The sequence below is a fragment of the Oncorhynchus tshawytscha genome, linkage group LG01, assembly GCF_018296145.1.
Source record: "Oncorhynchus tshawytscha isolate Ot180627B linkage group LG01, Otsh_v2.0, whole genome shotgun sequence".
Lineage (NCBI taxonomy): Eukaryota > Metazoa > Chordata > Actinopteri > Salmoniformes > Salmonidae > Oncorhynchus > Oncorhynchus tshawytscha.
In genome coordinates, this window is record NC_056429.1 from 24,993,664 (window position 1) to 25,006,679 (window position 13,016).

The window sequence follows — 13,016 nt, forward strand, 5'->3', positions numbered from 1 at the left end:
ATTAGTAAATGCCTAGTGCGGTTCTCCAGCTGTGTGCCTGACATTACAGTGGAGCCTAGAAGACTTGCAGTCACGCAGGTGTAGTAACTGGTAATTGCTCATCTCTGTCATTCTCTGCTCCTTCCTGCAGCCTGCTCTAGCCTGGACTACCTTCCGCGTTGGCCTCTACTGTGGGGTCTTCATAGTCCTCGCTATCTCCTTCCTCCTCACTGGTATGTTCACACACAACCATGCTATTAAGGCCTTTTTACTGGGGGTTAGATAACAGATACAGAGGAAATGAGGCTTACAATTTAGACTTGGCATTAGGGGGAACTCAAGTTAGTTTTGCATACTGTATTGTAGCTTCAGATATTTGAAGGAGATTGACATGATCGAATTGCTATTATTCTTTTTCAGGTGCTGTACTCATCCGGTATGAGAACGTGTGGCCTCTGGTGCGTATCTACCGCGGTGGCTTCCTGCTGATTGAATTCCTCTTCCTTTTGGGCATTAACACCTACGGCTGGCGCCAGGCGGGGGTCAACCACGTGCTCATCTTCGAGTTGAACCCTCGCAGCAACCTCTCCCATCAGCACCTGTTTGAGGTAAGGGAGAACCAGGGGATGCACAAGGATAATGAGCAAGAATTCAGACAGTAGTGAAAATAATGGAGAGAAGACATCCTCTTGTGTGACCACCGGAGCGAGAATGCCCTGAATAATGGAAATAAAAAATGGTCAATAATCAATACTCATCTGAAGACATACACTAGGGGTTTTTTTCCTGATCATATTTCCAAGGACAATGTGTATACTGCTTTATAAAGGACATTTACTGAGAATTTGATAGTTTAATGCGTTTGTGTCTTCTGTAGATTGCTGGTTTCCTGGGGGTGCTGTGGTGTTTGAGCATCCTGTCCTGTCTGTACTCTGAGTACACCATGCTGCCCATGCAGGTCAACCCTCTCATCCTCTACGGCTTCATGCTCCTCTTCCTCATCAACCCCTTCAAGACTGGCTACTACAAGTCCCGCTTCTGGCTGCTCAAACTGCTGGTGAGCTCCTTCTCCACTGGAACTACTGCAATATAATGATGATATTATATCAGTACAATGAAACCTGTCTCAACTGGTGTTTGTGTGTGTACAACACTGTATTTGATACCTATCTCACATTCTATATTGTGTTCCATGTATTCGGCTTTTCTTTTCTTTGTCTGATGTTTAGTGGCTTTGGTGATGGGGGTTAGGAGGATTCAGTGTGTGTGTGAGACAGAGGCCAGTGGGGTGGGGGATAATAGGATACAGGCGTGTCCCTGGGGATGTGGCGACTGTGACTGTGCAATCATTACAGGGATGGATCCATCAGTATGCTGCTCCTCCAACCTTCCCCATCTCCCAAGCATCCCCAGCCCTCTCCAGCTCTGATTGTGCCCCACTTGGGCCTGTGCACCATTCTAGAGATGCACACACCCACACTGAACACAGGCGCTAACCAAAATCAAGGAACAAAGCGAGACAGATTCCCTGGTGTGTTCGTTTACGCAATGAATACATTTAAAATCATTTCTATCCTCTGGATGTCTTTGTACGATTGGGATGTTGTGGAGATCAATAAGGACATAGATTGACATGTAGAAATCCTTCATTAGCACACATACAGTGCATTCGGAAAGTATTGCGACTCCTTGACTTTTTCCACATTTTGTTACGTTACAGCCTTATTATAAAATGGATTAAAAAAAATTTGCCTCATCAATCTACACACAATACCCATAATGACAAAGCAAAAACAGGTTTATAGACATTTTTACAAATGTATAAAAAATAATACACTGAAATATTACATTTACATAAACATTCAGACACTTTACTCAGTACTTTGTTGAAGCACCTTTGGCAGTAATTACAGCCTCGAGTCTTCTTGGGTATGACGCTACAAGCTTTGTACACCTGTATTTGGGGAGTTTCTTCTATTCTTCTCTGCTGATCCTCTCAAGCTGTCAGGTTGGATGGGGAGCGTCGCTGTACAACTATTTTCAGGTCTCTCCAATGATTTTCGATCGGGTTCAAGACCGGGCTCTGGCTGGGCCACTCAAGGACATTCAGAGATAGGTCCCAAAGCCACTCCTGCGTTGTCATGGCTGTGTGCTTAGGGTTGTTGTCCTGTTGGATGGTGAACCTTCACCCCAGGCTGAGGTCCTGGCACTCTGGAGCAGGTTTTCCTCAAGGATCTTTCTGTACTTTGCTCCGTTCATCTTTGCCCCGATCCTGACTTGTCTGGAGGGCCCGGCCTCTGAAAAACATCCCCACAGCATGCTGCTGCCACCACCATGCTTCACCGTAGGGATGGTGCCAGGCTTCCTCCAGACGTGACGCTTGGCATTCAAGCCAAAGAGTTCAATCCAGAGAATCATCTTTCTCATGGTCTGAGAGTCCTTTAGGTGCCTTTTGGCAAACTCCAAGCAGGCTATCGTGTGCCTTTTTACTGAGAAGTGGCTTCCGTCTGGCCACTCTAAAGGCCTGATTGTCGGAGTGCTGCAGTGATGGTTGTCCTTCTGGAAGGTTCTCCCATCTCCACAGATACTCTGGAGCTCTGTCAGAGTGACTATCGGGTTTTTGGTCTCCTCCCTGACCAAGGCCCTTCTCCCCCGATTGTTCAGTTGGGCCAAGCGGCCTGCTCTAGGAAGAGTCTTGGTGGTTCCAAACATCTTCCATTTAAGAATGTGGGATCTTATATAGACAGTTGCCTTTTACAAATCATATCCAATCAATTGAAATTACCACAGGTGGACTCCAATCAAGTTGTAGAAACATCTCAAGGATGATAAATGGAAACAGGACGCACCTGAGCTCAATTTCGAGTCTCCTAACAAAGGGTCTGAATACTTATAGAAATAAGCTATTTAATACGTTTTCAAAAAATTCTATAAACCTGTATTCACTTTGTCATTATGGGCTATTGTATGTAGATTTATGAGGATTTTTTGTATTGAATCCATTTTAGAACAACGTAACAAAATGTGGAAAAAGGGAAGTGGTCTTAATACTTTCCGAATGCTTTGGTATATAACAGGTTGAATCAATACTGCGGCTGAGACAATATGGGGACTGGGTGAGGCTGCATGGTGAGGCTGCATGGTGAGGCTGCATGGTGAGGCTGCATGGTGAGGCTGCATGGTGAGGCAGCAGAGCATTCAGAGAGAGGGGCTGGTGAAATGTCAGGCTTGACCTGGAAGCAAGAGGGTGAGAGGATCATTCCCATTCAGCTACAGTCTCATTCACAGACCCCAGATAACATAATCCAGTCCCAACAAAAACCATACCTGAAACACTAGTTAACCCAATCTTATTAGACTATATTAAATCAAACCGCTGCAGAGGCACTGCTCTTCAGCGGACCCGGTGCTGATCCCAGACATATTTAGGGCATGTGTGGTGTGTCAGGTTGGATACTGTGTGTGTCAGCGATACTATTGCTGGTGTGGCGACGGCCCTGTTGAATGAGATTGACACACTCCAACTAGAGCCTCGTTAGGCTTTTCCATACGTATCCACCAGTTCATTTACTGTAGGGAGATGCAAGGACTGCTGGTTGCTTCAGGGCTCATGCCCTCAACACGTTCCAGCTCATTTTGCTCTGCCCTCTCCCCTTCCACTGCTCTAATACCCTGTACATGACAGCCTCATTAGCTGCATGATAATGAGCTTCCTCCATGTTGAAGTCTTGTGTACACGGTTGGAGCCGAGGTGTGTCCCTTCTCTTTTGTTAATTTGTACTGTCTGTTTTGCCTTCATGTGAGACAAGCATGGGAGTTCTAGTAGTATTAGTATGCAGAGGTATACTTTAGACAGAAGAGCTGTCAATGTTTTCCTAACCTCAGGCTATTTCAATAAGCAATGCAACCCCTCCCCCCTTTCAGTGTTAGCATATGTATTTAATCCTGTATCTTGTATAGGACTAATACATCTATCTGTCTCCCAGTTCCGTGTGTTCACGGCGCCGTTCCACCGCGTGGAGTTTGCAGACTTCTGGCTGGCCGACCAGCTCAACTCTCTGGTGATTGTACTGATGGACCTGGAGTATCTCATCTGCTTCTACAGCTTTGAGCTCAAATGGACCGACCGCAAAGGCCTCCTGCCCATGTTCAACGGTGAGTTAGAGCACTGGCTCCCTTTAGCTAGGTACTAGTTATGGTCTAAGTACAGGACTGGAGTGAGGTAGTAGCTGAATGTATGTTACCTGTATATTATGCTGGCTCATCAGCTCTGTTTGAACTCATTTTTAACAGTTTTGTTTGGGAAATATGTGCGGAGTCTAAATGGTTTAGCTCGATCTGACTCCGGTCAATAGACACTGTTGTCCATGTTCAGAGGGGTCTGTCTGTTCTGTCTGTCTGTGAAATGAGTCATTAATGGTTCTCCTTAGTAGTCCGCAGCCTGACAAATCAGTAGCCAGGTAATTGATTGGAAACGTTTGGGTCCAGCTAGCCTCTGCCGAGTCCCCAACAACTGGATGTTACGGTTTTCAGGCGACACTCCATCTTAACTCCTCCTCAACATTTACTGGATTGGTTGAACAGTGCAGAAGAGAACACCCCCAACAGTTTTTTCCCCTCTCGTCAAGACCAGTGTATAGGGCAGCGGTTTCCAAACTAGTGATGCCTGTATGAAAATGGGGTGGCGGAAGAATTTCCAAAATTCTGAAAAAATACAAAGCATTCACGGGTCATTACGGAGAGGATTTGGTTCCTGACAGAAAGGGAATACCCTGCCGTCTCCCTCAGAGCATTACAACTCATGGTACCCTTCGCCAGCTCATATCTGTGTGAATCTGGATTCAGCAGTGCTCTTGTCTACATTAAAACCAGATATTGATCCAGGTTGGATGTGACAGCAGAGATGAGGTGCGCACTGTTGACCACGCCCCCTGACTTAGAGAAGTTCCGACGCGACGTGCATCAAGCACACCCATCTCGTTCCGTGGTGGTGAGACGAGACATTATGTCAGACTTATTTGTAATTGACTGTCTTAGCCCCAATGTAACGGTTATCGTCGGGAGAAAGAGAGGACCAAGGTGCAGCGTGGTAAGTATTCATTGTCATTTAATAAAGAATGAATACTGAAACAAAAACAATACACGACAAACGAACAGTCATGAATGGTGCAACAACACACAGAACAGAAAATAAACACCCACAATTCAAAAGTGAAACCAGGCTACCTAAGTTTGATTCTCAATCAGAGACAACGATTGACAGCTGCCTCTGATTGAGAACCATACCAGGCTGAACACAGAAAATCCGAAATGATAGAAAAAAGAACATAGACAACCCACCCAACTCACGCCCTGACCATACTAAAACAAAGACATAACAAAGGAACTAAGGTCAGAACGTGACACCCAAATGAAAAGTATGTGATCGTGAGTTGAGAAGACAATTAAAAATACTTTTAGAATGTTTTGCAATTGACTGCCATATTCCCAATTAAAAGAAGTTAACATGGTCTGTTAATTACATAATTTTTTGGTTAGGGGTCAAAATGACGAAAAAAGGTTGGGAACCCCTTAGGGGATTTAGTTTCAGGTGTTTCTTTTATAGCTGCTACATTAGGGTCCAGCAATGTGACTTTCATGCTGATTAGCTGTCCTCTCAGAGGGCTGCTACTGCTCTGTGTGTGGGAGGGATGACAATGAGTCTGGGACTACAGACATATATATTTGTTTTTAAGTAGTCATTTGGCAGAAGCTCTTATCCAGAGCAACTCACAGTAGTGAGTGCATACATTTTTGTTTGTACTTTTTCGTACTCGTCTCACATGGGAATAGAACCCACAAGCCTGATGTTGTAAGCACCATGCTCTACCAACAGAGCCACACGGGAGCAACCTGTGTGAGTCCAACAAATCCATTAATGTCCATCCTGGCATCCTCCCATTCCAACAGTTCTAGCTGTAAGAATGGTTGATACCAGAACCATATACACAATGTAAATATGGATGTGATTGATAAATGTTTTAATGTTTATGTTGTTGTTCATTTTCTCCCCCGTTCCGACCAGGTGATTACACCTGCCATAGTTACTCCTACGGTCTCCGTGCCATCATCCAGTGTCTGCCCGCTTGGTTCCGTTTCGTGCAGTGCCTCCGTCGGTACCGAGACACCAAGCGAGCTTTCCCTCACCTTGTCAACGCTGGCAAATACTCCACCACTTTCTTTGTGGTCACCTTCGCCGCACTCTACAGCACCCACAAAGGTAAGGAGACAACCAACTCTCTGAGCCATTTGGACAGTCAGGGGAGGATCATTGGAAGTGGAGTATTAGCAGATGTGTTATTGCCCTGTAGACTACAGACAGGGGTTTTGAGGTGATGGGAGGGGAATGTCAGGCTGAATGCTGAGGCTCAGACCATCACGAGCTGCATGAAGAAACAGAAATCAGAGATGAACTTGAGTGCAAATGGTTTGTCACTGGAATAAAGATGTCAACCCTGGATTTATTTTCTGTTAGTCGATGCCTCATTATAATAGAAAGAAGAGAGTACAAAGCTCAACATTTCAGTCGCGAGAGAGGGAGGATACCATTTAGCATCAAGGAAGTTAAAGCTTGTCATTAGAATTCAAGACACTATTCTCCAGCTCCGCAATTAGCCGCTGATTATTCTGATTCAGAAACATTGTCACAAAAGAGGAAGTGTACAAAGACATCCCTTCAACATTCAGCCTTTCTGCTATCTCATCTTGGCTGCTTAGATCTTTTTCCAAGTCGATAATCTCAAAGCAGTTTGCTAAGTGGTTTTTGCCATTTCATTATTTATAAACTTGTTCGTCAACGGTCAATATATTATATTTGTGCAAATGCCAGCTTTTAAGTCTCAGCTCAACCTTTGAAAATGGTAAATGTTAATTCACAGCATGATTTCTTCTTAATTTTTCAATATAAATTTAAATCAATATTTGTGTTTCTTCTGTAACCTGACTCTTGGTTTGGCTGTGGGTTTGGAGGCAGTGAGGAGGTTTTAGGTTGTTAGGAAACGAGACCATTAAGGGCTTTTCCTCCTCCAGTCACTCCGTCCGTACCTCTAGTCTTCAGCCCTGTGGACCCTGGACTAATGGGCACTCTTCATTTCATATGCTGTGTGAAGACCTCTTTCATCCCCCTCTTTTTGAATGAAGAGGTAGAGTCCGGGTCGTTAAATGAGAAGGGATGGAGGGAATATCCAGACTACAATACCCAGTTAACCATCTGTCTTTCACTTGCGTTGGCATGGCTACTAAATCTAGAATTTACAGAAAGTGAATGCACAGGGTGGCCATAGATATTTGAAGCATGTTCTCCATGGTCATTAAATTGTTCAGTCCATTGCTCTTTATTGTTGCTAGACTGTATGTTGTTATGTCTGCTGTATAGGCCTACCGCCTGAAGTCTAGCCAGATGTGGAGAGTGGTGCATCTCGGCCCCTGAGTTTGACAGTTCTGCTGTGACACAGCAAATGGGATACATAGAGTTAGGCCTGGACCGGAGCACCCAAATTACACAGCATCTGTTTCACCAGCAGAACAGAACGCATAATGATCATCGGCCAGTATTGAATCATGTGTGGCAGGGTAGCCTAGTGGTTAGCACGTTGGCCTAGTAATCAGAAGGTTGCTAGTTCAAACCCCTGAGCTGACAAGGTACAAATCTGTCGTTCTGCCCCTGAACAGGCAGTTAACCCACTGTTCCTAGGCTGTCATTGAAAATAAGAATTTGTTCTTAACTGACTTTCCTGGTTAAATAAAGGTAAAATAAATCAAATGTTCATGCCATGCACAGTGGTAGTAAATCAGCACAGGAAATGCTGGCAGGGCTACCAGGTTGTGTATAGATATGTCACCTCTATTGTACATCCACAAAGGAGTTTTCTGTTATTGCTTTGTGACCTCATTGATCCCAGTATTATATCACTACCACAGAGAATTGTTCTCTACTCACATTGCAATAAATGTATAAGGTGAATCGATGCACAGGGTAAAATGTACCCTCCTACTATTTAGGTATTACCTTATAGTAAAGGAGATGGATTCATGTCAATGAATACAGGTAAAAGACTGAATTTGTGCAGAGAAGTATTTGGCAGTCCTGTGAACAGATCAGTAAAGTAATAATAATCTATAAATACATCAAAGAACAATGGTGTTTATGCTGTCCCACTTGATGTTCCAGGGTATGTAGAAATGGGGGATTTCCTGATTTAGACTTTAGGATGTATAGTCCCTAGCACTACAGGATATTAAGCCTGACAGTAAGGCCAAAGACTTTATTCAGGATCAATATGGGATCTGCTCTTGTACAGTAGTAGCTTCACTTAAATGCTGTTTTAGATGCAGGAGAGCTGAGCAGTCATGCAAATGTAAGCCCTTAGGAATGCTTTCATGAACTGCCCAGGCCGTGGGGAGAGTAATACTGCAAGGTTAGCTGGAACGAGTAGCATAATTCTGGTGGAAGGACACTCACTGACTGATAGAGTATAGGAGGGACAATGGATCGGGTAGATTACATGGTCTAGGTGAGACTGAGACAAAGAGGAATAATAGACCTTTTGAGGAAGTGAGAGTCGAGCACTAATGAAGATACAATAAAAAGTAGAACTAGTGTGAAGGATCAGCGAAAAATTTGATATGAGAGGAGATTGAGAGAGGAAGAAGGAGAGCAGAGAGGGAGGGGTGGAGGCAGGGGGAAGAGGATGGACTAGTTGGATGAGAGTGAGCTGTAATAACTTGCCTGTGGCGAAACACATCTCTGGCGGATGCTGCTGGAATGGAGATGAGACCCAGGGCCAGACTGGCTGACTGAATAGGATTTTATCACTCACATAGACACACACATTGTCTACGTACACACAGCGGTAGCTGCCTGAACCACTGCATATGAAAGACTTCGATTTAGGTCAAATTGTTCTCACACTCCCCCTGTCGGGGTCATGATAGCCACTGAACTCTGCCTCAACCCTGTTACGACCACACTATCTCTGGGACATACTGCCTATTATGATCAGCTTCATATTAAGTTGTAAGTTGAGTTCAGATCTAACTACCGGTATCTACAATATAAATTCATATGAATGTAAATGATACTCCAACCACACAGGTAGTAATGTCACTCTACGCAGATTCACGACCATTCAGCCATGTGAAATCAACATGTCACCTTCCCTGACTCAATAACCTTTATTTGTCTTGCTAGGAGTCTGTGTCTGATTGGATAGACTCTGTGAGGAGAGGGGGTGGAGATAGTGATGAGGCAGGCAGGTAATAGATTCTTTATCACCTGAACAGCAGTACAAGGCAGCCCAGGCAGGCTGCACCGTGGCAGATAACCCAAAGACAGATGATTGCTGTTCCCGTGTGCTTATTAACACCTTCAGTGGGAGGTGTGCCCTGGCCCTCTGAAGTGTGCCTGTCACTGCAACATCCCAATCTCAAATGGCTTTTAACCGCTTAGGTGGTGGCTAGACACAAGCATTTAGTGAGCGTGACAGAAGCTAGTTACCCTCTATTGAGCTCCAGGTGAATGACGAGCCACCCACACTAGAGGCTCTGAGGACATCAGATGGACATCAGTTCTACCGAGCCCTGGAGACCAACCAGAAGGCTTAGTGATGGAGGAGTGGTATCTTGTATGCTAATTTCTATAGCGTTTTGATTTCACATCTATTTGTAATTGTTTCTTGATGCAGTAGTTTGATGTTGTGAAGATGCTCCAGTTTTCCTTCATATTTGTGGATTGATGTGTTGTTAACTATATTAGACGGCCTTGAATTAGTATTTGCGTAAGTCTTCCATTTACAATTTTTTTTAACACAGGTTTGTTCTACAAACTTCACTGAGTTTGTAATTTATTTGTTTGCAATCCCAATTGCCGACTGTGTACACATCAGAAGTACTTTTTGAAAGGGGTGTCGTGGACATTCTTAAACAGGGACAGTCGAAGTCAATCTCAATATGAATCATTGTTTATTGTCAGCTTGCTGGAGAGGGTCCAACCAACTCAATGCACCATAGTACACATGTCAATCAGGAGCTCTGCTTGGGCAGTCCCAGCAGTTGTCGTATACACAGACAAGTTATATTTACATGATTTAACATCATTAATTAATCATTACTGTTTTGTTTCATTCATGTGCCCGACCAATACTGCCTCATAACATGTGACAGACCAACACCTCACGAGGCTTCTTCTCTCTAAGCTGAGACCTTGAAACTGAGATATCTTTAGTTTGTTCTCAAAACAAGGTCTGGGCGTACTGCCAAATTGCAGCTACTGAGAGTGAGGATTTGTTCAGTCAGCCACTTGCATGAACACAGAAATGTTTTTTTTGAACCGCACATAAATAGAACACAGAAATTTGTTATAAGAAAAGCACAAACATTAAAATTCCATTACGGGGGGGGGCACACGACATGGACGTTTTTAGGATGAATCTCAGCAGGGAATGTTGGGGTAATGTGGGGACACGCTACTGGATGAGGTAGTCTGATTCAAAGTCTACTGTCTGGGTGAGAGCAGGGCTGGAGGGACCAGTGTAAATCTCTGTGAAAAATGTCCCCTGTTCATTTCCTGGCGCCCTGGTGGCAGTAAGTGGGAGGCATTGGCCATGACGGATGTCACTGTCCCTGTCTGTGTGGTCAGGTCAGACTGTGAATCTAACCCGTTTGTCAGTGAGCACATACAGACACACACACACTGTCACTTTATGACCAAGGTCTAAAGTCTCAGCTCTTGTGAATCTTGATTACTTGTCACATTCCTTAGTTAATGGGAACAGTAACCTACACCAGCCTATTCGAAGATGCACAGTAGACTTACCCAGTGGATTTACCACAGCCATTTCCAGTTCAGTCAGTCAGAAATCTACACCTGGGTATAGCTGGCTGGTGTGAATAGTTGTGATAAGAGTGGTTACGTATCATTGCGTGATGTGTCTCCCCAGGCCTAGGTGTCCCGTTGCTAGTGTCGGTGTGTGAGTCTGTCACACAGTGTTAGGCCATACTCTCGTTTATGTCACAGCGGGAGAGAGCTCTCTGTGAACGCTGGGTTCAGCCCAGAGCCCGGGCAGACCAGACTAGAATAGCTCAGTCATCAATAATCCCCCAGGCATTTCAGGCTGTCGTTGGAGCAGCATGGGAGTGTGGCCTAGTCAAAACACACAGCTATGACACAGGGAAATCAACATGACACTGCAGCACAGCTGGTCGCCGTTACCTTTGTTACTGGCATGAGGTCAATGTTCAAAAAGAAATTAGAACATAATACATCACTAAATAAATATAAATGCACTTGTATAATTAATAAGCATTTAATGTATATATATGTATATATATATATATATATATATTTTTTTTTTTTTTTTGCAAAGATTTTTATTTGTAGTGAATTGCCAGACTGAAGGACACAACAACATATAGTTTCAAGAGCCTCTGAATAGTTTCCCAAGGATTCGCATGTTATTTTCCATCCATGGTAACCTGTCTCAGGAAATGTACTATTTATGGTACAAGTTCACCCTCTAGTGGGGATAATGAAGACCGGAGACACATTTATGAACAAGATGCTGTCCAAGTCTGCAGTTCCAAGCTGACAACTTAGCTATGTTTTCTTCTGAATTATCAAGTTATATACTGAGTGTACAAAACATTAGGAACACCTTCCTAATATTGAGTTGCACCCATTTGCCCTCAAAACAGCGTCAATTTTATCGGGGCATGGACTCTACAAGGTGTCAAGTGTTTCACAGGGATGCTGGACCATGTTGACTACAATGCTTCCCACAGTTGTGTCAATGTTGGCTGGATGTCCTTTGGGTGGTGGACCATTCTTGATCCACACGGGAAACTGTTGCGTGTGAAAAACACAGCCGTGTAGCAGTTCTTGACACCCTCAAACCAGTGTGCCCGGCACCTTCTACCATACCCTGTTCACAGGAACTTGCCCATTCTCCCTCAGATTGCCATCCACATCGATTGGAGTGGATTTAACAAGTGATATCAATAAGGGATCATAGTTTTCACCTCGTCAGACTGTGTCATGGAAAGATCTGGTGTTCCTAATGTTTTTTACACTGTGTATGCAGAGCGATTGTTCAAAATACTACCGTTATACGGACTAATGATGGACAAATGTCTTGTTTGTGCTTCACAGAACAAAAGCATTCGGATGCAGACATGTTCTTCTACCTGCTGATGGTGTTCTCAGCCGTCAGCTCCCTGTACACACTGATCTGGGACCTGAAGATGGACTGGGGCCTGTTCGACCGTGGAGCAGGAGAGAACACCTTCCTTAGGGAGGAGATTGTCTACCCACAGAAAGTGAGTATTACATGAATATATATATATATATGTATATATGACACACACACACATACAGTCTTCCTCTGACCTGATGACTGTTCTATTTTCCAGGCATACTACTACTGTGCCATCATAGAGGATGTGATCCTGCGTTTCGCCTGGACCATCCAGATCTCCCTCACCACCATGACCAACATCCCCTCTGTGGGAGACATTGTGGGCACAGTGCTGGCGCCTCTAGAGGTGTTCAGGTGGGTTGGAGCATCACAGTCTCGTTCTCGTGCCCTCTTTCTCTCTCTCTCTTATATACCTCACTCTGAATCCACACACAGGCGTTTTGTCTGGAACTTCTTCCGTCTGGAGAACGAGCACCTGAATAACTGTGGTGAGTTCCGTGCCGTGAGGGACATCTCAGTGGCTCCGCTGAATGCTGACGACCAGACACTGCTGGAGCAGATGATGGACCAGGAGGACGGAGTCAGGAACCGCCAGGGCAAGAAGAGCTGGAAGCGCAGCTACAGCCTGTCTCTACGACGCCCTCTGATGTCCTCTCAGTACGAACCTTCTCTCTCTCTCTCTCTCTCTCTCTCTCTCTCTCACACACACACACACGGCTAAGGCTAGGAGATTTTCCTGAAAACTTGACCTGAGTTTTCCCCGCTCAGGTCAATTGGTCAGGAAACCCTCAGGGTCCTCCGGGTTAT

The 13,016-nt window shown here is 44.6% G+C and overlaps 1 protein-coding gene across 1 annotated transcript in view; it reads left to right on the forward strand.

Moving 5' to 3' along the window:
- The window catches only part of LOC112248279 (xenotropic and polytropic retrovirus receptor 1 homolog), a 92,900-nt gene that overhangs the window by 79,635 nt on the left and 249 nt on the right, over positions 1–13,016 (forward strand). The window contains exons 7-14 of the mRNA XM_024417181.1: positions 131–212; positions 400–587; positions 857–1,036; positions 3,966–4,134; positions 6,044–6,238; positions 12,164–12,330; positions 12,424–12,563; positions 12,645–12,866. Of these exons, the coding sequence (XP_024272949.1) occupies positions 131–212; positions 400–587; positions 857–1,036; positions 3,966–4,134; positions 6,044–6,238; positions 12,164–12,330; positions 12,424–12,563; positions 12,645–12,866 (1,343 nt within the window). The remainder of the gene's footprint in view (positions 1–130; positions 213–399; positions 588–856; positions 1,037–3,965; positions 4,135–6,043; positions 6,239–12,163; positions 12,331–12,423; positions 12,564–12,644; positions 12,867–13,016) is intronic.